The sequence below is a fragment of the Erythrolamprus reginae genome, chromosome 1 (genome assembly GCF_031021105.1).
Source record: "Erythrolamprus reginae isolate rEryReg1 chromosome 1, rEryReg1.hap1, whole genome shotgun sequence".
NCBI lineage: Eukaryota > Metazoa > Chordata > Lepidosauria > Squamata > Dipsadidae > Erythrolamprus > Erythrolamprus reginae.
In genome coordinates this window covers 113,225,765-113,251,307 of record NC_091950.1, presented here as the reverse complement: position 1 = coordinate 113,251,307, position 25,543 = coordinate 113,225,765, and the positions used below count along the sequence as shown (strand labels likewise).

Sequence of the window (25,543 nt, the reverse complement as noted above, 5' to 3'; positions counted from 1 at the left end):
CAGTGATGGCGAACCTTTTTTTCGTCAGGTGCCGAAAGAGCATGCAACCGCGCTATTACGCATGCACGAGTGTCCACACGCATAATTCAATGTCTGGGGAGCGTGAAAACAGCTTTCCCCCATTCCCCAGAGGGCTTCTGGTGGGTGGGAACCGCCTGTTTCCCAACTTCTGGTAGCCCCAATAGGCTCATGTTTCGCTCTCTCCAGGCTCCAAAGGCTTCCCTGGAGCCTGGGAAGGGTAAAAATGCCCTCCCTCACCCCCTTGGAGGTTCTCTGGAAGCCAAAAACACCCTCCCAGTGCCTCTTTGTAAGCAAAAATCAGCTTGGGCATCCTCCTCAATCTACAACTGACTTTGGAATATCATCTTTCTACTGTGGCGAGTGGGGGGGTTGTCCAGGTTTACCAGGTGCACCAGTCGCGGCCCTATTTGGACAGGAAGCCTTTACACGCAGTCACTAATGACCTTATCACCTCAAAATTTGACCACTTCAATGCTCTCTACATGGCGTTACCTTTGTAGAGTTTTTGGAAACTGCAAATTGTGCAAAATTCAGCCACAAAACAACAATGAAAGAGCCTACAAGGTAAGATCTGCGAAGATCGTTAACAGCTACTTAGGGGCTGGGAGGGAAAAAGCTACATTCGGAGTATAAGATGCACCCTAATTATCAGCCTCTTTTAGGGAGGAAAATGGTGCATCTTATACACCGAAAAATATGGTAATCTCTTCTAAGTTGATCTCCCTGCTTTTAGCAAATAGTGGCACTTTAAAAAAAACAATGCTTTTGCACTATACAAAGGAACTACATACATTGTTAAAATGTGAAAATTAAAATGGATTTGCAGAGGCTTCTCTAGCAACTTACCAATTACCCTGTTAATTTTATTTTAATTAAAACAAATCTTTAAAAACCCTCAGTCCAGGGTGTGGAATTATTTAGGTATGGGTATCATGCATGTCTTTTCAAGTATAGTCTTGCATTCCCAACCCTTTTTACACTGCATCTTAGCCTTTTTAGTGGCAAATTCAATTGAGCATCCTTGGCACCTTCCCAGGTTGTAACATGAAATCAATCTTGCCAATGCTTCACCTACCTGGGTTAACTGGAATCCCTATTCAGTATAAAAGCAAATAAAACATAGATCATTCAAGTATTTTTAATATTGTGCTACATTTTAGAAACAGTGAATTTAAGACGGATTATTTTGACATAGTGAAATATTTTTTCTAAAGAGGAGCAAGCATGAAAACAGAAATTCTACAAATGTATCAGTCATGCCTGCCAGTAAAGCCACTTCTAATATGATCTGGTATATGCCTCTCTAAAAATATTGATTGAATCTCAAGATTTAATATTTTTAGTATTTAAAAATAAGTTACAAAAAAGAGGGGGGGGGGGGGGGTAGGAGAGATAACTGTTTAAAATTCTTCCAAATATCCTTCATAGCAGATATCAGTAATTCAGTAAGTTGGATAATTTAAAAAGAAACCAAGCAAAATCAAACCTGATTAATACTAGATGGGACCATTGAAAAATGCAAGGAAAGTAGGGTAGACTATAAAGTTATAGAAACATCTTTCATAAATTTATTACATTTATTTTAAATATATTTATCACCATTAATACATCAGTTACAGTTGTAGTCACTGACTTCCACACTGAATAAATTAACAAAGTCTTTAGTGGTGTTTGTATCTTCTCTAATTTCAAGGAGAAGAGCCAGCACATCTTCCTTAGCAGTTGTCAACACTATCATATTAATGGGAGAGTAAGATGACTTTAACGTTCTTTAGCATCATTCAGGCAGATGAGGACTTCCTTCTCCAAAGCAAAGCATACAAGGCTGTAATAATAGTTTACTTAGGAAATAATTTATCTGGATATAAATTTTAGGGTGATACAGGGGATGAAAATATATTGACTACAAAACCTTGCTGGCTCTCCCTGTTTATGAAATTTGTTCCTAAGAAGGCTTGATTGATCTTTTCATCACTAAGCAGTGTTAAAAATTTTGGGCTTTTACTATCTGGAGAATTTTATTAATTCCCAAAACTATTAATAGTTTTTCTTAATAGTAGGCCAATTCCCTTTTTCAATATCTCATAGGCTTCCGGTGCCCATTAGCACGATCGCAGCCAAGTATGGTGGGAACTGTAACCCAGCAATAGAAGCCACTCTCTTTGCCCTGTCCTGCCCGTGCATTTTCCTATACATTTGCTATTCAAAAATCTCCCATCTGCAAAAACAAATTGGTTGTGCTTGATCTTTCACACATTTCTATCAATTAGCCAATACATTCCTAATGGTGGAATCACTTTTTAAATACGGATTTGAGGGTTTTTAAAAAATTGTGATTTCAGTGGGTGCCTTCTGCTACCATGGACCTTTTATTTATTTCATATATGCTCATATAAGAATAGAGCAATTCCTAAAATTGTATCTTAAGTTCTCCTTTATGGGGGATATAACAGCTATGTTTGGGTTAATACCTTCTGCTCATTGATTGGACTGAGCCTGCCAAAGCGTCTTGTGATGTCATTGTTGCTTTGCTTTCCCAGTTTCGTTTGAGTTGGACGCTAGTGCTATAGCTCTCTATCTATCCAAACTGTTGGTGTTTGTTTGAGAAACAATTTGACTTTCTATCATCCCCCAATTGTGAGTTTGTTTCATGTGGGTTGACTGGGAAGTGTTTGTTCTTTGCTGGAACTGGCTTTGCTTGGGGGTGGATGGGACAGAAGACTCTGTCCAGCTCTCTGCAAGACCTTTCCTTGCCTCCTTTCGATCGATTGCTTCCTGAGGACTCTCAGAAGGCCAGACAAAGCATGCAGTGAGATTGGCTTCTCACAAAGTGATCGGAGCACTGGCTGGTTTAGCTTTGGCTTTTGATTTGATTTGATTGATTTGATTTTATTGGATTTGTATGCCGCCCCTCTCCGTAGACTCGGGGCGGCTAACAACAGTAGTAAACAGCATATGACAATCCAATATAAACAGTTAAGAACCCTTATTGTAAAACCAAACATACATACAGACATACCATGCATAAAATTGTAAAGGCCTAGGGGGAAAGAGTATCTCAGTTCCCCCATGCCTGGTGGCAGAGGTGGGTTTTAATAAGCTTACGAAAAGCAAGGAGGGTGGGAGCAATTCTAATCTCTGGGGGGGAGTTGGTTCCAGAGGGTCGGGACCGCCACAGAAAAGGCTCTTCCCCTGGGTCCCGCCAAGCGACATTGTTTAGTTGACGGGATCCAGAGAAGACCCACTCTGTGGGACCTAACTGGTCGCTGGGATTCATGCCGCAGAAGGCGGTCCCTGAGATAGTCTGGTCCAGTGCCATGACTTTATAGGTCATAACCAACACTTTGAATTGTGACCCGAAACTGATCGGCAACCAATGTAGACTGCGGAGTGTTGGTGTAATATGGGCATATTTGGGAAAGCTTTTGAATAACCAAGGCAGCTCTTTTCAGGCATCAGCTTCTCTAACTAAGTTCATTCGCCTTATCAAGCCCAGAATTTCACCTCCTTAACGTTAATGGAGCTCAGCCAGGGCTTATCCTACCTCCTTCCTGAACTGAATCTAGTTCTTTTTAGTTACTTATGAATATTTTTTAGTTGTAACAATACATATTGTAAAACATTTGTACATAAAAATAGCAAATAATGTTTGCATGCATATTACATCTTTGCCATTCATAAGGGATTTCATTTCCCCCATTTTTGCCTTATTTCATGAACGCATAACCACTTGAATTCCTCAAGGGAGCCATTTAATTGAATCAAGGAGAAATTTCTGATGGTGAAAGCTATCAACCAGTGGAACACCTTGCTTAAGGAGGTTATGAGAGCTCCATCACTTAAGACTTTCAAGGGGAGACTGGACTTCCATGTATCTAAAATGGTGTAGGGACTCCTGCTAGAGCGAGAGGTTGGGCTAGATGGCCTGCAAGGTCTTTTCCAACTCTAGTAATCTGTAATAAGTAGAAAGAAATAGGGCAGGAAGATAAATCTGTGAACCTTAATAGAACATTTACTAACATTTACCAGAGATAGGCAAACAGATAAAGAAAGGAGATAACTAGTATATGATCTGGAGAGAACATTTACTTTTTTATAAAGTGCACATGACTACATGATAGCATGCTTTTGCTTACTTTGTTACAGGTGAATGTTAATTACTTAATCTAGGAGTAATAAAAGTAAGTTAAATGCAGTGAGAATGGGATACAGTAGTATCTCGGTACTCATAGTTAATTGGTTCTGGGAAGTTCGATGAGTACCAAAAATTATGAATATCAACCAGATTTTTCCTATAAAGAATAATGTAATGAATCCCAAGGCAGCTGGCACCAACAAGTTCTAGCTTGTGCTTTGAGTTTCAAACAAACCACGAGTATCTGGACAATTTTTGCATTGAGCACCTAATTTTATGAGTTTCAAAGCAATTGAGTACTGAGTACCACTGTACTTTAAAAAGTACTCATAGCAAAGGAAGAAATAGAATTAAGAATGAATGGATGAGTGAGTGTGAGTTGAATAAAAAAATAACTCCAATAAAAAAGTACAGTAGAGTCTTGATTATCGGGTGGGCTGATAGTCGGATAGCTGAAAATGTCAGATAATCCGGAATGTTGGATGATAGAAGAATGGATAATTGAGACTACTGTATATTGAATCCAAACGGGAAAGCTGGAGTGTTGGTTGATTCAAAGAAGTGTGTTTACAAACCCAATGAACTGTCTAGCTTGTTAAAAGTTGTTTTCAGTGTCCCATGAGGGAAGGTTATCTTTTAAACTTTTATGGTTCTTTGATCTGTTGATCTTTTTCACATTTCGTCCATTGTTGATTTTATCTTGCTTGCTTTCCTGCATGAAAAAAGTGGAATCTGGGAATGCATTACCTTGATTCCATCTGTTTTCAGCATTTGTTATTTTTTATCTTTTTAGAAGATTTGAATGACATAAAGTTATGCTTTGAGGAAGTTTCATTTTTATTTGGCTGAACCTCAGGGAAGGTGAAACTGGGGGTATTGTTGTTTTCAGACATTCATTTATGAGATCTCTTTGGTCTTTATAGGACTGCGCATTTTAGCATCTAAATAAAGGTAATGGGAGAGACTGTCAGTTTGAGGATAGGGTATCATCCCTATTCTGATCATACAGTATATGAATTTTCAGTGACTTTAATTTATGGTTTTAATTGATGTTATCCATTATGGCGAGAAAGGGGAAGGCAAGAATAATATGCCAATACATTAAGGACTGTCTGAACATAATAATAACAAAGGCAATTAAGATTAAGTTGTAATTATTTTTATTTATTTTTATTTCACCTGTGTTATTTTTACAAATAACTCAAGGCAAACATATTCGACACACCTTCCTCCTATTTTCCCCACAGCAGCGACTCTGTTAGGTGGGTTGGGCTAAGAGAGTGACTGGCCTGAGGTCATGTAGCAGGCTTTCATGACTAGGGTGGGACTACATATGATATCTAGTATGTATGATAAGTAGAATTTGTTCAGATTGTTAAGTAGGTAGATAGACTTATTCATTTGAATCTATTCATCTATTCACCATTGTAATAGTCTGGGTCATTAGCCTGCTTTTTCACCCTCCCTTCCAGTGAAGTGACTTCTAATATTAAAAGTAATTGATCATCCACAAGGAAAACTATCCCACTCAGTCTCTTTTCCTTTGAGAGGAAACCAACAAATTGCTTTGCATACCTGTCATGTAAGCACTTGTCTGTATCTGTGGACTGAAATTCAAGTCTGCTTAAAACAATTGTCTTGAGCTTTAAAAAAAGAAGCTTTACATAAAAGTATGACCATAGAGCTGAGACATGTTCTTACCATATACTTATCAGCTTGAGGGGCGTAGTTTTTAAGTCTTGAATGGGTTTGTATCTGTACTTTTGCTTTTGCTTTCTTTTAAAGAGATTGCTATGATTGTTTAAATTTATCTCACTTTAAAAAAAACCTTTAAGTAGTAATACAAAAATAGCTTTAATAAAATGCAGTTCATGTCTTCATATGTGTCCTGATAACTACAATCAAAGAAATGCAGTGCAGTTATAGCTCTGAGTTGGTGAAGTATGTACAGCTATACCTAAATTAGTAGTCATACCCAAATAAAGATACTTTTATATACATTTTAAGTTCTTGTTACATTTTATGCTTGTTAAATTTTTATATGAAAGATACAAATTGGGTTGTTCAGTAAATATCTAATGTAAGAGTCATGAAAGGAAAGAAATCTAAATGGATTGTTTCAAAACCATTGTTTCTATTCTACCCAGACATATTTTTCATTTTGTTCACTTGGTCTTTGTTCTGTTTTTTCACCTCAGCTACCTACACATAACATTCAGTTATTATTTCATACCATGGGTACGTCAGTTGTCCAGTTAGCCTGAGAACAACGTTTTATGTATATGTTTTCAAGTCCCAGTACTATCTTCCTGGGTGTTTCTTATACTCTGGATGTAGCCCACTCCGTGCATCACATTTTTGTTTCAATGTAGAATCTTCAAAAGCATTTTCAGGTGGCAACACCATGATTCCCTCCCCAATTCCAAAAACAGCACATGTGAAAGCCAAAAAAGTGCATCACATTTCAGGCAGTGACCAATTCCAGTCTGAAGGAGGAAAGCATTTTCAGGTGGTGGAACATTTTCTTCCCTGATCCTGGCATTGCAGGCGCAGTTTTTGGAATCGTGGAGAGGATTGAGGAGGAGGAGGGTAGCATAAAGCAGCGTCACTTGAAACCAAAGCATCTGAATATCCAGGAAAGAAAGCTTTGGTTTAAGATGCACTGCTTTACACCACCCTTCTCCTCCTTCTCCAGCAAGTGAGAGGTGCCTCGGAGACTTGGCTGGGAAAGATGGCATAGATTATTGAGAAGTTCTCTTCCGGAAAACTTATTGGGGTACTCCTGCGATCCACAGGGACTACTTACTTTCCCTTCACTAACCCTAAGCCTCATATTCTCTTGGAGGAGGGTCGAAGCGCAGGATGAGGAACAAACTTCTTTGGAATGGTTGGGGGGGTGCGTGTTAATCTGCCTGGCGGCTTCAGCAAAAAAGACTGGCTCCATGGTTCACGGATGGTTCCCCCCTATGGCCGCCCAGCGGGTAGCTCAGGGAAGACAATGGCCATGATGATTTCACTCCCCAGCAATGTGAGGAGCAATTGCCACTGCCTGAGCCCTCTCCATGCCCGGGAGCTGAGCAGGAGCCCCGAAAGCAACATGTTCTACTTTCCAGACACCACTGCTTATTGGCCCGATTCCCCACTGCAATTTGCAGAGCCGTGTGCTCTCATAAAAATTTGGGGGCAGGGGTTTTCGGCCACCAATCTCCCATCACCTGGAACAGCATGCACTTTTTTGGCCTCCACATGCCTCATTTTTGGAATGGGGAGGAAGGCCTTTTCAGGCAGTAGATCCACAAACCGCTCTCTGCCTGGGTCATCTGGAGAAAGAGCAGGCAGAGCGGCTAACCGCCTTGCCTTACTTCTTGCGCAGCACCTGCTTTGCCTCCGAGTCACAAGCTCCGCACTTCCATGGGCCACTTGCAGAGTCAGGCTCCAATAGAGGCAGCAAAGGAGAAAGGGGCTTGCTGTGAATCCCAGCACCATGTTTACGAGATGACAGCGTCCAAGAGGACTTAAGTACTGCATCTCTATTGGGCCTTGCTGCCCGAAAGCCAGGCTATAGATTTGGTTTCCTTGTTTCCCTCCCCCTAAATTAAGATGCGTCTTATACTCCAAAAATATGGCAGTTGATTCATATAATTCACATTCAAAAGGCCTTTGAATGATCAGATACTCAAGGTTTTTTTAATATGTATTTTTGCTTATTTGGTTTGGAGTTTTTACCATTTAATATTTTCATTATTATGCCAGGTTACAATATTCTTTGAGCTATTTTAATATTGTGCTCTGTGCCCTTAGTTGTTTTCTTGTGGATGATTCAATACCCAATTAGGTAACGTCATCAGTGCTAGTAGGAGGTGGGGTTTGTTTGTTTTCTTGTAGAGAATGAACCCCACTCCCTCCTAGCACTGATGAGTTATCTAGCTGGGTAATGAAAACAACCAAGCTCACAGAACACCAGGGACCTCACAGTTTAACCCTGAGCTACGAATATTCTGTTAGTACTTTATCTTATCTGATCAAAATACTTTTATCACAGAATTGTAATTTTTCTTTTGTTTTTTGCTCTCATTTAGGGACATCAGTATGAACAATATAACAAGATTACCAGAGAATGCCTTTAAGAATTTCCCTTATCTTGAAGAGCTGTGAGTATTAAATTTAACATACTTTGTGGTATGGAAAGTGGATGAATGAAGGACATGGGCTGAAGAATTCCTTTAAAACTAAACAATGAAGAGTAATTATACTGTGCTAATGAGAGAGAAAACATATTTCTTCAAACACTCTTTGCACAAGACCTTTTCATAACAATTATTTATATTGTGATTCCAGTGATGACATAATGCAATTGCAGTGTTGCCCAAAGGCAATATGGGAGTGTCTAAATACCAGTTTTAAATGGAGCTGTGCTATATTGATTGCATAACTTATATACAATATGTGACAAATTCCTGTGCTTATATGTGCCAGGAACATCTGAATCTTGAAACATCTTGGCTGCATGACTAGAGGTATAACAAGCAGGAAGAGGGAGATTGTGATCCCGTTGTATAGAGCACTGGTGAGACCACATTTGGAATACTGTGTTCAGTTCTGGAGACCTCACCTACAAAAAGATATTGATAAAATTGAACGAGTCCAAAGAGGGGCTACAAAAATGGTGGAAAGTTTTAGGCATAAACTTTATCAGGAAAGACTTAATGAACTCAATCTGTATAGTCTGGAGGACAGAAGGGAAAGGGCGGACATGAGTGAAACATTTAAATATGTTAAAGGGTTAAATAAGGTTCAGGAGGGAAGTGTTTTTAATAGGAAAGTGAACACAAGAACAAGGGGGCACAATCTGAGGTTAGTTGGGGGAAAGATTAGAAGTAACGTGAGAAAATATTATTTAACTGAAAGAGTAGTAGATGCTTGGAACAAACTTCCAGCAGATGTGGTTGGTAAATCCACAGTAACTGAATTTAAATATGCCTTGGATAAACATATAACCATCCTAAGATAAAATACAGGGCATAAGGGCAGACTAGATGGACCATGAAGTCTTTTTCTGCCGTCAATCTTCTTTGTTTCTGTTTCTATGAATGATAGACAAATATATTTTGCACTGTTTAATTAGACAGCTGAAAAGCGAAGGAATAAACAATAAAAATCTTTTATTTCTCCAGTCCTTGCCACTATATCAGAGGTATACTTCAGAATTCCTAAAAATTCCTAAGCACAGACTCCCAGAAATCATTAGGGCAGACTAGATCATATAAGGAGATGTGGTATCTTTGTACCTTATCCAATTCATGATCCCAGCTTATCAAACATTTACTAACTAGTTTGCTTAATTTGGACACATGAACAAGAAAAAAGTACCAACTTTTGGATTTACAAAAATGTCCGGTTCTAACCACTAAGAAATTATTGCTGCTTAATGCATGTGATAAGCTGGGAACTTTCCTGTAGTGAAGAGCCACATTTTGCTTCAGAGGTTTACAGATTGGCACTGATGTTACTAGATGGAAATGATAAAATTTTGTCTCATTCTTAAGAAAAGTTAAAAATAAACTTGTGTTGCAGTTAGTCAGATTATCCCGGTAGGACAATGATATAAACTTCAGTAATTTTAAATTTCTGGTGCACGTTTCTAAAATTTTGAAATAATTTAATATGTGTTTCTTTTAATGTTCATATTGGCCAATTCAAAAAACAATGGAGAAAATACAGACAGACAAATACACACACACAATACACACACACACACACACACACACGTGTATATACACACACGCACAATTTTTTTTAGTAGAATAATATTTATTTATTTATTTATTTTTTGATTTGATTTGATTTGATTTGTATGACACCCCTCTCCGTATATTGGCTGTGTAGTGGTATGAATAGGATCAATATATAATATAATGTATATAATTTTATATAAATATATAATTTTTTCACTACATGGCATTGAACTTAGATGTTAGTGAGAGGAATTGCTACATTTCCAGATTTCTTTTTGTTGAAGGACAGCAAGATTTATAATGGACAATGTTTTTAAAACACAGAAATTAAGAAGAAAAGTTCTAAAATTCCCAGGAGCATAGAAACTGAAGAAAGCCTCAACTACCTATCTAGTCTAAATTGTCTCTTCTATTAAAAGGCTCCACCCAAAGACAAAAGCCTCAAGGAAAATCATCCAAATTGTCTATTTCTGGAAAACATTTTGCTGACCTTTGATGTACACTGTAGTTCACAGAGCAGGCTGGGCTGACAAACCTGAAACATCCATTACTACTTATAAATAAAACAATTAGCACTTGGAAACTTTATCTAAGTAGTTGAGAACTTTATAAGTGAGAGCACTATATTCATTTGGGGCCATTTGTCAGCACTTTAAGACAGACATTTAGAACTCTTGTACTACCTGCAATATATGCTTGTGTAAATTTCAGAAAAATATATTATGGGAACCAGAACTCAAGAACAAATTCTACTGAATATTGCAAATACAGTATTGTTAAAATTATACCCAACCAAATAGATGAAAGTCCCTTATAATGTGGGCCTGTTGAATCCCTTCTATTATAACAGGCATGGTCCACATTCTCTTTTTAAAAATTAGTTTAGAAATTATCTTATATTCAGATATGCAAGTTGACAAATATTTGTAGTAGATTTCCTTCTGTCACATTCATTATATTGGTTTGTTTTCTCCTTCCTTCCATCATGAGGAAGTTGTTTACTTTATGTTGACCATTAATTATTATAAGTATAATCAAATGAAATAGTTATAGTTTATACACTGTTCAGGCCAAGTATGTGTATAGAATTTACATAATGACGAGGTTCTTAAGTAGAAAGGTTTGTAAGTAGAAGCAATTTTTCCCATAGGAATCAATGTAAAAGCAAATAATGTGTGCAAACCCATTAGGAAAGAAATAAAAGCTCGGAATTTGGGAGGGAGGAGGAGGACAGTCGCTGCCGAAAGAAGAAGGTTGAAGTGAGGGGAATTTTTAAAAAATCCAAAACTTTAAGGCTTAAAAAAAAAAGAGGGATTCTGAGGCGGTGAGGTGAGGAGGAGCACGACTCTTCCATACAGAGAGGGGCGACATATAAATCTAATAAATAATAATACACCGAAAGGCTCCTCTGGCAGCCCAGAAAAGCCTGAGATGGCCGGGATTAAAAGGGGAATGGCAGGAAACTGGCTGGGCCTTCGTGCCACTCTCAAATTTCCTGGGAAATTTTTCCTGGCTCGGGTTCTTAAGTAGAAGAATCTTGAACACCCAGTTCTTATCTAGAAAAGTTCTTAAGTAGAGGTGTTCTTAAGTAGAGGCACCACTGTATTAGTATTTAATAACGAATATAATGGAAATTCTTTCTTTTGTGGCAATTACCATACTCTTCTGAAAGTAATTTATAAAAAAACATTACAAAAGACTATTAAAGACTTTTCCATTTCCTTTAATAATATGTGTACTCTATGTAATGTCAACATGAACATTAGGGCTGTGAAAATCATTCTTGAAAGCTTGATACAGCTATTTTAAGGCCCGTTTTACTGTTCTGAGCACTTATATTACACGTGCACCTGCCAAGATTCCTTTACAAACTGTAAATCAGCTGTAATTAGTATGTCACTACCCTGGGTATTAGATGGGGACTAGAATTCCTGGAGACTTCAACAGCTGTCTTGCCTTCCCTGTAAAATATCTACAGTTCTGCACGTCTGAATGTATTCCACAAAATTATTTTTTAAAAACTTAAAGCAGTTGTAGCTATTTCTCTACTTAGCTTAAATGTATTAGCATTAAAGGGTTTAAAATTCCAGAATTTGGAGTTCTTTGTCATTCAAAAGTGCACAAACTGTTGCAATAGTAGAGATTATTTAAGTTCAAGATGACACCACTTTTGGTTACAGATGAAACTCGAAAAATTAGAATATGGTGCAAACGTTCATTTATTTCAGTAATGTAACTTAAAAGGTAAAACATAATATATGAGAGATGCTCCTAACATGCAAGGCAAGATAGTTCAAGCCACGATTTGTCATAATTGTGATGATTATGGGGTACAGCTCATGAAAACCCCAAATGCCCCATCTCAGAAAATTAGAATATTACATGCGATCAATAAAAAAAGGTTGTATATAGAACAATATTGGACCTCTGAAAAGTATAAGCTTGCATATGTACTCAGTATTTTGTTGTTGTGAGCCGCTCCGAATCTGCGGAGAGGGGCAGCATACAAATTAGATTAGATTAGATTTATTGGATTTATATGCCGCCCCTCTCCGCAGACTCGGGGCGGCTCACAACAATAGTAAAAAACAGTACATAGTGACAAATCCAATGCCCACCAATCCAATTACAATTTTAAGTTGAGAAATTCATAAAACAATCCCAATATTATATAAAAAACAAGCACACAATCAATCAGACAGCAAACAACATGGGCAAGGGGGAGATGTTTTAGTTCCCCCATGCCTGACGGCAAAGGTGGGTTTTAAGGAGTTTGCGAAAGGCAAGGAGGGTGGGGGCAATCCTAATCTCAAGGGGGAGCTGGTTCCAGAGGGTTGGAGCCACCACAGAGAAGGCTCTTCCCCTGGGTCCTGCCAGACGACATTGTTTAGTCGACAGGACCCGAAGAAGGCCGACTCTGTGGAACCTAACCGGTCGCTGGGATTCGTGCGGCAGAAGGCGGTCCTGAAGATATTCTGGTCCGGGATGGAATACTATGAGAAAGATTAAACAAAAATCAAATCAAATCAATCAATCAATCAATTTCATTTGGGCCCCTTTTGCAGCACTTACTGCCTCAATGTGGTGTTGCATGGACGCTATCAGATCAGATTTGGGGTTTTAATGAGCTGTACCCCATAATCAGCACAATTATGACAAATTATGGCTTGAACTATCTGCCTTGCATGTTTGAATATCTCATATATTAAGTTTCATCTTTTAAATTACTGAAATAAATGAGTGTTTGCACGATATTCTAATTTTTCAAGTTTCACCTGTACAAAAGAAAGAAAATACAAAAATCATCCTTAGGAATATACAAATTAAAATACACTCAAAGAAGTGAGCGTGTACTTAAGGATGTGTTCCTGTAAAGTGGGGTTGGGCAGACGACTCTGATTACATATAAAAACTTTTTCTGGGAATAAAAGAAGAAAATTCATGATACGAAGCTGGATCTAATCTAATGTTTTATAGCTCTGCTGAATATTTAAAAGTATTTTGCAATGAAAAGCCCTTTCTTGGATTGTTAAAGTAACTGCATTCTTTGGAAGCTTCAAAGACCATCCCATACTGTCTATGCATTTGTGAGTGCTGGCAGTTTTGAAGGAAGAGTTGTCTGCACACATGTATGTGTGTGCAGACATCTGGGAAAAGTGAAGCAAAAGCAGCCAAGTGAGCATTCCAAAATCTGTTGTATCACTTTCAAAGCAATGCTTTATGTCTACTTTGGAGCCAACATTTTCCTATTCTTGGTACAGAGGTTGTACTTCCCAAAACCTCTCCCTTTTCAAAAACCCACATATAGATAGCCTAAACCAGTGATGGTGAACCTATGGCACGGGTACTACAGGTGGCACGCGGAGCCAGCATGCGAGTTGTTGTCCTAGCTCAGCTCCAACATGCATGTGTGTGTCAGCCAGCTGATTTTTGGCTTGCACAGAAGCTCTGAGAGGGCGTTTTTGGCTTCCAGAGAATCTCTGGGGGGATAGGGGAGCGTTTTTACCCTTCCCTGGCTCCAGGGAAGCCTTTGGAGCCTGGGAAGGGCGAAACACGAACCTACTGGGCCTACCAGAAGTTGGGAAACAAGCCATTTTAATAAAGACGACATGATAATCCTCAATAAATATGGTTTTCATATCACACTAGAACATAATTCACTAAAGATGATCCTGTCATATATTTGTTTTTCTAACATATTCCGCACCCAGTTAACAAGACAGAATAGATCATATATTGTCCTGATGGACCATGTCAATCATAATAATTGACACGGTCCATCAGGACAGTATATGATCTATTCTGTCTTGTTAACTGGGTGCGGAATATGTTAGAAAAACAAATATATACATTTTATTACGCTCTAAAACATGGCAACCTCTGTTTCCTTAAATTCATTTTTCAAAATAAATTCTCTGTATTGCCTTAGGTGTGTGTTCATCTATTCATAGTGATACACTTAAGCAGGTACATGTGGCCATTTAAATTGTTTTTTATTTATACCCTGGAAGATAGAACTTTCCCATAATTTGGAACAATCATTAGAATCAATTATTTGTTTCAATGTATCTATTGGGAGCTTGTTGCAAAGTAACCTGTAAACAACTTAAATGTTTCAATTTTATAACATCTAACCTACCCACTCCACCTTTTAAAAAAAGTTTAGCTTATCACCTTATTGTCTATTTTTGCATGAAATAACATTCTTTGTGGAGGCGGGAATATAATAATAAAAAATTACAATAAATATCAGCTGCATAAAATACTTTCCAACCTTTCCTTGAACTTCAAGCATGATATTTGTACAGCTGCACAACTCCCAGATGCTTATATAACTATAGAGGAAGGGCAATACATCCATGTTATAGAAAGAAACATCATATTCACTGGAACAGAGAAAAGGCTGGTAGGAGGAGGGCTGAAGGAAACAGAAGTGCAGGGGCTCCTTGTCTGAAATCAAAATTACATCATTCATGTTTTTGTGGTGTGCTTGTATTTCTCTTAGTAATAAATGATGGTTTTGTTTTTCCCCATACCTTTGAACCGTGATGTGAAGTTTTAACAGGATTTCATTTTGTCTCCCATACTATTTAACATTTAATTGGTAAATGGGACAGGGGATATATCTTCAGATTATGGTTTAGCATCGTGTAGTGTTAGCCATGAAATTTGCTTGAAAGAAGCATTGAAATAATTAAAAGCAAATGAACTGAAAATTAATCATAGCAGGATGGAATATTATGGGAAAGATTAAACAAATCAACTAGCATTATCCAGGAAAACATTTTAAGTTTATCTCAATTTAAAGTGTTCTATGATTCACACACACACATACATTCACGAATTCACTTACTTTACAGTAAAAAAACAACAACTGCTAACTATATTTTAAAATAACTGTGTTCCTATAGCAGATCACTTATAGTGCATATAGAAAGTCTACAAAACAAAAACGTATTCTAAAATGCCAGGCTTTTGAGATGCAAAAAAATCAGACCAAGGTAAATCACTTCAGATTTTCCCCCCCACTTTGAATATAATATGCAACCTGTACAATTCATTTGAAAAACAAACACACAAACTATGGATTGAATAGTTTAAATTATTCTGTATTATTGAACTAATAAATGTATTTATTAGCCGCCCCGAGTCTTCGGAGAGGGGCGGCATACAAATCCAAATAATAAATAAATAAATACATTTATTTATTAGATCCTGCCTTTGAGGGAAAAGTGTAGTGGGTGATGGACAGTTATAAAATAATGTCTTGTAGAAGAAACAAGAGTTACATTTTTCCCCTTGTAATTTTAGAATCCAGACATCCTGTTACATCAAATGACAGGAGATTCCCAGCGGGCAAAATGATGAACATCATATGCACAACACACGGTTAAATTATATAAAATTCACTGCCGTAAAATGTAGTGATGCTATTAGCAGATGCTATAAGGCTAAGCCCCTTTTAAAAGGGGCTTAGCCTTATACTACCCAAATTTTACTTTCATTAAGAATCCTGTTTATAATGGCTGAGATTCTTAGCATCAATACAGACATTGAATATAATTCCCTTAGAAATTTCATACTGTGCCTAATTTCTGAGCATCTCACAACCAGTAAAAAAAGAATATTAGACTATGAATCCATTGGTCTTGTCCATTCATTTATTCATTCGCGTGCGCGCGTGTGTGTAAGGATTTTGATTATAATAAAGTATTGCAAATAGTAAATATAAAAATTAAGCTTAAATATAAAAGACTATCTTGCAGAATGCATATTCACTGTGTATTGCTTTGAATAGGGAAATGTGTTGTTGATGACAATTGAATAAAAAATCATTGGAAGAGACTTTCTGGAATATGTGTAAAAGCTTATTTCTATACTTATAATTTATCTTATCAGACAAATAGAAATACTTATGTATGTATTTTTATTGCAATCTTTTCCAGACGGCTTGCTGGCAATGACCTTGCTTTTATTCATCCAAAGGCCTTGTCTGGGTTGAAGGAACTCAAAGTTCTGTAAGTAATCAAATATCACTGCTTCATAGTATAATTCTTCTTTCTCATCCAGTCAGCATGTTCACTGATAGAATGAGCAGAACAATATGTTTTTCTCTATTTTCTAATACAGTATAGAGCCAATAATGAGAAAAAAAGTTTTATTTTTCTCATAACTCAGATGTAACGTCAACCTTTTAGTTGCTGAGAAAAAGAAAAATATGTATATTTGTGTTTCTTTTTTTCTTTTTCTTTTTTGCGGGTCGATAGAATAGAATAGAATTCTTTATTGGCCAAGGGTGATTGGACATGCAAGGAATTTGTCTTTGGTGCATATGCTCTCAGTGTACTTAAAAGAAAATATACATTTGTTAAGAATCATGATGTACAAGCCTTAACGATTGTCATAGAGGTCAAATAAGCAATCAGGAAACAATATTAATAGAAATCTTAAGGATGCAAGCAACAAGTTGCAGTCATACAGTCATAAGTGGGAGGAGATGGGTGATAGGAATGATGAGAAAAAACTAGGAGTAATAGTAGTGCAGACTTAGTAAATAGTTTGACAGTGTTGAGGGAGTTATTTGTTTAGGAGAGTGATGGTGTTCAGAAAAAAACTGTTCTTGTGTCTAGTTTTCTTGGTGTGCAGTGCTCCATAGCGACGTTTTGAGGGTAGGAATTGAAACAGTTTATGTCCAGGATGCGAGGGGTCAGTAAATATTTTCACAGCCCTCTTTTTGACTTGTGCATAATACAGGTCCCCAATGAAAGGTAATTTGGCAGCAATTGTTTTTTCTGCAGTTCTGATTATCCTCTGAAGTTTGTGTTGGTCTTGTTGGGTTGCAGAACCAAACCAGACAGTTATAGAGGTGCAGATGACAGACTCAATGATTCCTCTGTAGAACTGTATCGGCAGCTCCTTGGGCAGTTTGAGTTTCCTGAGTTGGCGCAGAAAGAACATTCTTTGTTGTGCTTTTTTGAGGACGTTTTTGATGTTAGGTGGCCATTTTAGGTCTTGAGATATGACAGAACCTAAAAATTTGAAAGTCTCTACTGTTGATACTGTGTTGTCTAGTATTGTGAGAGGTGGTAGGATAGGAGGGTTTCTCCTAAAATCTACCACCATTTTTACGGTTTTGAATGTGTTCAGTTCTAGATTGTTCCGGTTCACCACAAGGCTAGTTGTTCACAAGCAGTTTCATTGTTGTCTCGAATGAAATTCACAGAATGCTATAGTTTCAGTTTAAACAAAATAGCTAGGGCAAGCTACTAGGAGTTATTTCTTCTGTCATACCACCTTGTTTCTGATGGACAGGTGAAAGTCAACTAATCCTATTGGTGCTTTTCATTTACAGAAATGTTTCTTGCAGGATTTTCTTGCAAAATGTATCTACAAATTAGCCTGTATTCTATCCAAGTGAACAAATGTCCCCCTTGTACCTCATTATGACAGTAGATAAAATGTTTTGGGATAAAGAAAAAACAACTACAGGTACTGTTGTCCCTGAAGGATTACCTCTCTCCTCAAAATTGTTTTCTTTGTTTTTTGCTTTCTTTTATATTAAAAGAAAAATAGATATAACAAGGAGAGTAAGGTTTTCTTAAGAGACATAGTTATTTTATTCAGTTAATATTACATGACATTTATAATATACAGTATGCTATTATTATAGTATGTTACTATATATAGCATCATGTTATAACACACAATATTTATTTCATAATTCCAAAATATAAAACATAGCAGAAACAAATTGTGCTAAATAATGGATATAAGTTTCTCTTTCTTTCCAGCACTTTGCAGAACAATCAGTTGAAAACTATTCCCAAAGAAGCCATCAAAGGACTGAGTGGATTACAATCCTTGTAAGTAGTATTGCCTGAATGCATGTTACTTGGATTCATATTTTATATTTCATGAATTATTTTGTATTTTGGAAACCAAAAGTAACAGGATTGTTCAGACAGTACTCTTAACTGTTGCAAATGCAGCACTTAAAATTAAAGCTCAAATAAAAGTCATAGAAAAAACTCATGGCGAGCCATAGCTGCCGGCACAGGAGCCATTGCTGTACATCAGCTCCAGTGCATATGCACGCTGGCCAGATGATTTTCACCTGGCCACATTCCCCTCCCCTTCCAGGAATTTTCAGTGGCCCATTTTGAGGTAAGTAAAGGGCTTGTGCAGAGGTTCTGGAAGGGTGTTTCTGGCCTCTGGAAGGCGTGGGAGGCCATTTTTACCCTCCCCAGCCTCCAAGAAAGCCTCTGGAGCCTGGGGAGAGTGAAAAATGGGTCTTCTGATCCCACTGGAAGTTGGCAAACAGGCTGTTTATGGCCTCTGGGAAGGACTCTGGAGCCTGGGGAGGGCCCAAAATCAGGCATTTACAGGGGAGTGTCCCTCTGACCTCTTGCCAATCAGCTTAAAGATCTGTTGGAAGAATTGGCGCTAAACTTATAGTTGGGGGTCACCACAAGATGAGGAACTCTATTAAGGGGTCGCGGCATTAGAAAGGTTGAGAACCACTGCCTTAGAGAAATGTTCTAGGACAGGTGAACATTTTTCCCCTTGGGTGCCAAAAGCATGTGTGTGCAAGCTATCATACACACGCATGTGCCCACACCCATAATTCAATGCTCCCCCCATGTGCATCCCCATTTCCTGACTTCCAGTGGGCCCAGTAGGCTGTTTTTCACCTACCCCAAGCTCCAGAGGGTTCCCTGGAGCCCTCTCCCTGCCCCCTGAAAGTCCTCCAGAGCCTCTTTGCCAGCCGAAAATCAGCTGGCTGGCATGCACATATGTGCTGGAGCTAAGATATGGCAGCAGCTCATGTGCCAGCCGATATAGCTTCACATGCCAAATGTGTCATAGGTTCGTCCATTATGGTTCTAGGAAATGATGTGGAAGTTGTCAAATAGGTGATTAACTTAAAATAATTTCTTGTGACTATATTATGTAGTTAAACTTCCTTTTGAAGAAGGTTTTATTCCTAAACAAAATTAAGGGTATGTAGTCTCAAAGTAGATAACAATATGAAAAATATTGGAAATTCTGTTTTTTGCCAATATATTTTTTCATTAAATATTAACTAAACAAATATTGAATCTATCATCTCATTCCACAATCTTCCAAATTAAATGTGACTTGGGAAAGGTGCTTTAGGGGGATTTTTAATTGAACCTTTTGACTTTTTTTAGTTTAGGATAGTTTAATTCCTGGCTTTCAGTGGATGGTTTGATATTTTCTGATTTATTGAGATACACAGTTTCCAAGAACTATTTTTTTTTTTGTTAAAAATGAAAAATAATGCAAATGTACTTTTTAGATCAAAGGGTTTTTTTTTAAAGGTCTATCAACTTTCATGACCAATACTAGGTTTATTTGCGGTGACTATGTCACAACAAAGAATAGAATAATGCAATAGGGTTTCCTGGACAAGGTGTAAAATTACTAAAAAGCAATGAAATATTAAATGATTTTTTTCTTATGAGCAGAAGAGGGGAAGGTATTATGCTTATGCCATGTATAATTAAAATTCTGATCTTTTTCTTTTCTCTTCACTATAGTACATTATATCATTTTTGAATTACTAAGAGATAGAGCCTGTAATTATACAGTGATATAAAGGGATAATGAAAGCATAATCTTCTCAAAGGTTCTTGATTCATATTGCTTTATTCTTGTTGCTGATTTAATTTTCATTAGCATTTAATGCTTGGATTTTATGAAAACATAAGATGTTCTGATTATAAGTTCCAATATGAATTTCTTGACCAGAAATAATTACTCATCCTTTAGAGAAATATACTTACTTGGCATTGCTTTCTTCACCTTGCCAGAAGAGCACTTTATCAAAGAATGTTATTATAGCTGTCTATCATGTTCATTGCTCATCACCTTTGACTTATGTTCTTGGGAATAAATGATCAGTTTGGAAAGTTCCTGCATATCAATCATTCATTTGTATCCTACATTTATGTAAGAAATAATTTATACTTTGCTTTTTCTGTTGGTCTTTTATATACTTTAGGGAGATCTGCTTATGCTTGAGCGAGATCTGTAAAGATGATAAAAATGAAATAATATTTTTGTCCAGTAGCCATAATTTTATTGACTAGAATTTAAATAGGTTGCTTATGACCAAATGTTTCAAAGAATGCTAGAGCTTTAATAGTGAGAGGAAGCTCTTACATAAATTGTAGTTTAACTTTTGGTGCTGGGGTATTATTTGTAGATGCTTAAAAGTAAAAAACAAACAAACCTGATTTAAATTATGTCAAATTTGATAGCATTACTTTCCGAAGGAGTTCTGTATTTGGGTTGCTCTCACTGAAAATCAGTGAAAACAAGAATTGTCACACTGTGGATGACTTCCTATGATGGAGGCATAAGCAGACCTTATCAGCAATTCAGGGGTTGACAGATACTGCAGAGCTTTGAATGTTAAGCTGTTTAGATCTTATAGATCAATGCTGTCATCTTGAATTAGGATTCGTAAGTAGCCAATTCAGCTCTTTAAGGATAAACTTCCAGGAATCCCTGGTAGCTGAGAGAGGAGTTGTATTAGATCAGGTCAGTTTTTGCTTGTGCAGGTGGTCAATTATTAATGAAGGTGTCCTTGTGCTTAAAAGGAATATTAATTGAAACCATGAGTAATTGAACAATTGTTTGTTTTTGTAAATGGTAAGTTTTGTGTTCTTCTGATAAATAAATTGTACTGTACTGTGTGTATGGCTTGGTGCCTTCTGTCTAGACTATATTGGATTGCATGATCCATGTCTACGTTTCTGGGCTGCATTCCCCCAGTTTCAAATATTTACTTCTTTCTAATCATTTACATTTTAAAAAATAGTTTGCTTCTTGTGTTATATACCGTTTATTTATTGCTCCTATCCTTTTTCTTCAGACGTTTGGATGCTAACCATATTACAGTTGTCCCAGAAGACAGTTTTGAGGGTCTAGGTCAACTACGTCACTTGTGGCTGGATGATAATAGTTTGACTGAAGTTCCTGTTATTCCACTCAGCAATCTTCCCTCACTGCAAGCTTTAACTTTGGCTCTCAATAAAATAACCCACATCCCTGATTTTGGATTCAGAAATCTGTCAAGCCTTGTGGTACTGTAAGTATTTGCATTGTCATCTCAGTGAATACCTAATTTAAGGGACAAATGGATTTAGAACTTCATTATTTTTACAAAGGAAAAATTACTATTATTATTATTATTATTATTATTATTATTATTATTATTATTATTATTATTCCGAGTCTGCAGAGAGGGGCGGCATACAAATCTAAATAATAATAATAATAATAATAATAATAATAATAATAATAATAATAATTTATTGTTGTTGTTGTTGTTGTTAATACAACACAGCAAACGAGATCACTATGCTGGATTTTGTATTTCATCACCAGTCAGGCGCTTCTCAAGCACCTAGGATTGCGTGATGTAGCGGCGAATTATTTTTGCCGATCCCAGTAAAGCGGCCTTTTGCAATTGACAGATGGAGATTTTGTCAATTCTGATGGTTTTTATTATTATTAATATTATTAATTAATTAATTAATTAATAATTTATTATTTATACTTGGGGCAGCTTACAACGTATAAAATAACAATATATTACATCCTGAATCCAATCAATAATTAATAATCTAAAATCCAAAGACGGTGAAAACACTCATATCCATTCAATCCTGCATGGCCAGGAGCAGAAGTCTAATAGCCCCAATCCTGGCAACATAAATGAGTCTTGAGACTCTTACAGAAGGCAAGGAAGGTTGGGGCAGTGCGAATCTCTGGTGAGAGCTGATTCCAGTGGGCCAGGACCGCCACAGAGAAGGTTCTTCCCCTAGGCCCCGCCAAGCAACATTGTCTAGTTGACAGGACCTGGAGAAGGCCAACTCTGTGGGGACCTGACCGATCGCTAGGCTCATGCGGCAGAAGGCGGTCCTGGAGGTACAGTGATCCCCAGGGTATTGCGACCCCGATCATTGCGAAACGGCTATATGGCGATTTTGCAACCCGGAAGTAAAAACGCCATCTGCGCATGCGCACCCTTTTTTCTATGGGCATGCATGCGTAGATGGCGCCAGGCAGATCAGCTGCTGGGCGGCTTCCCTGGGTCTCCTCTTGCTGGCAGGAGGGCGAGAAGCCCCCCCAGCACCCGCTCGCCCGCTCGCCCGCCCGGCTCGCCCGCCGTTTGCTCGCCCGCCGTTCGCCCGGCTCGCCCGCCGTTCGCTCGCTGCTCGCCCGCCCTTTGCCCGGCCACCCGCCGTTCGCTCGCTGCTCGCCCGCCCTTCGCCCGGCCACCCGCCGTTCGCTTGCTGCTCGCCCGCCCTTCGCCCGGCCACCCGCCGTTCGCTCGCTGCTCGCCCGGCCACCCGGGTTCGGGGGGGTGCTGGAAAGCCCCCCATGCCGGCGGCGACGTTTTAAAACAGCCGCACGGCTTCCCAATGAGTCCCGAAGACAAACGCGGAAGTTCGCCTTTGACGTTTGTCTTCGGGACTCATTGGGAAGCCGTGCGACTGTTTTAAAATGTCGCCGCCGGCATGGGGGGCTTCCTAGCAGCCCCCCAAACCCGGGTTGGGGGTCTAGGGGGTGCTGGCAAGCCCCCCATGCCGGCGGCGACGTTTTAAAACAGCCGCGCGGCTTCCCAATGAGTCCCGAAGACAAACGTCAAAGACGAACTTCCGCGTTTGTCTTCGGGACTCATTGGGAAGCGGCACGGCTGTTTTAAAACGTCGCCGCCGGCATGGGGGGCTTCCTAGCAGCCCCCCAAACCCGGGTTGGCGGTCCGGGGGGTGCTGGCAAGCCCCCCATGCTGGCGGCGACGTTTTAAAACAGCCGCGCCGCTTCCCAGCTGAGTCCCCTTCCCAGGAACCCCAATCTTCGGCTCCTCGCTAGCGCTGCGGAAGTAAAAACACCATCTGCGCATGCGCAGATGGTGTTTTTACTTCCGCAGCGCTACTTCGCGAAAACCCGATCATTGCTAGGGGTCCTGGAACAGAACCCTCGCAATGATCAGGGGATCACTGTATTCTGGTCCGATGCCATGTATAGATTCATAGGTCATAACCAACACTTTAAATTGAGTCCAGAAACCAATTGGCAGCCAGTGCAGATCACAGAGTGTTGGAGAGATGTGGACATGTCTGGGTAGTCCCATGACTGCTCGCACGGCTGCATTTTGCACAACTTGTAGTTTCCGAACACTCTTCAAAGGTAGCCCCATGTAGAGAGCATTGCAGTAGTCGAACCTGGAGGTGATAAGGGATTATCACCTCAAGGATAAAATGCATTCCAAGATGCTTCTGAAAGGCAAGATTTACATAATCTTTCCTGTCATACTTGTGACTTTAGGAGAATCATATTATTATGTTAACTTCTGTGAAAATCCATTTTAAAAATCATTTCTGGATTCATCCATAGAGTTTGTCAGAATGGGAGGATTGTTTTTTTTACAGCTAGAAACTTTGTTCTTAAAAAAACAGCAGAGTAGATTTCAAATTACATAATTCACTTGTTTTTCTGTTATCTATATTTTCTGGGTCTTTCAAATGTATTGCATTTTTTGCTATAAATCTTAATTTTAGGAAATTATGGCAAGAAATGATTCATGAGGTAATAGATACTACATTCCTTTTTTTTCCAGACATCTCCATAACAATAAAATAAAAACATTGGGACAACACTGTTTTTATGGATTAAACAACCTAGAAACTTTGTGAGTATCCTGACTTTGCGGATCTGTAATAGAACAAAAACACATTACAAAAAAACACATTACAAAAGACTTAATGCCTTGACATTAGGAATTTAACATCTTTGGTTTATGGTCTTATAATTAAACCCAATTATGCTGTGATTAGCTATATTTACATACATTTACATATATACTTAATGCTTTATTGTGAAACAACTGGTCACAACTTGGTTTGATTTTCTTTCGCAAGTTATTTTGTTGCAGTAATGGGGACTTTTCACAGTCCTTCAATGTACTGTATCTCTTCAGTTTTGGTAACTGGGCTGGTTTTAGCTTTGTCCTCCTTCCTCCCCCCCCCCGCCCCCCAGCTATATTACAAAAAAGATGAACAATATAAAAAAGATAAAGAAATAATGATAATAAATAGCCGCCCTGTGTCTGCGGAGAGGGGCGGCATACAAATCCAATAAATAAGTAAGTAAGTAAGTAAGTAAGTAAGTAAGTAAGTAAGTAAGTAAGTAAGTAAGTAAGTAAGTAAGTAAGTAAGTAAGTAAGTAAATAAAATGATAGATAGATAGATAGATAGATAGATAGATAGATAGATAAATTAAAAAAAGAGAGAAAGGGGAAAGAATTGTTGCTTTTAGGGGGTAAAAGCATGCAACTATGGAATAGTTGAGATATCATATATGCTGTGATTATGCAACACATTTGATCTAGCGACTGAGACTCAAGCATGAATAGATGTTACAAAAAATAAATAGAAAGGTCCAATAGGCTTATATTAACTTACAATTAATTGGCATTACAGAAGAAGATCAGACAGATAAAGACATTATAGACTATAGTAACTATTTTAAAATCTTAAAGGAATCATTACAATCAGTCACATTGCTATAAGGTGAAAGGAAATAACATTTCTAACAATAACTTCAGAATTCTGAATGGCCTGAGGTTGAGAAAAGGGAACTGACGTTACTCTGGAGCAAGAAGATCTTTGCTCCTACCAAGAACTTATAATTTGATAGTTGAACGTCAGCAAGAGGGTAATGCAAGCATTGCAATAATCAAGGACAGATTGGAAGGAGGTAATTCTAGCAATTCTGTATCCAGATTTTAAAATATGTTAGTGAGCTAAATTGGACACCCAGAATGAGCGAAAAAGTAACACTATCCAAAGGGGGGATAAAGTATTTGAAACAAATGTGTGTCAAGTGCATGTGTGGTTCATGCATTTATGGCATAGTAGGAGGCTCTACAAGCTTAAACCAAGACCATTTTAAAGAAATAAATTAATCATTAATCATTTTAAAAGTTTAATTATTTTTTTTCATAATATACCACATAATGCCATTGTTTATTTTCTTTCAAGGGATTTAAATTATAATAGCATGGTGGAATTTCCAGAAGCAATTAAATCACTTCCAAGCATTAAAGAATTGTGAG

The 25,543-nt window shown here is 38.0% G+C and overlaps 1 protein-coding gene across 2 annotated transcripts in view; it reads left to right on the top strand.

The window, feature by feature from the left end:
* LGR4 (leucine rich repeat containing G protein-coupled receptor 4) overlaps nt 1-25,543 on the top strand; it is an 87,258-nt gene that overhangs the window by 28,969 nt on the left and 32,746 nt on the right. For both annotated transcript variants that reach the window (XM_070761997.1, XM_070762001.1), the window contains exons 2-7: nt 8,236-8,307; nt 16,338-16,409; nt 18,183-18,254; nt 21,293-21,508; nt 24,047-24,118; nt 25,470-25,538. In XM_070761997.1, the coding sequence (XP_070618098.1) occupies nt 8,236-8,307; nt 16,338-16,409; nt 18,183-18,254; nt 21,293-21,508; nt 24,047-24,118; nt 25,470-25,538 (573 nt within the window). The remainder of the gene's footprint in view (nt 1-8,235; nt 8,308-16,337; nt 16,410-18,182; nt 18,255-21,292; nt 21,509-24,046; nt 24,119-25,469; nt 25,539-25,543) is intronic.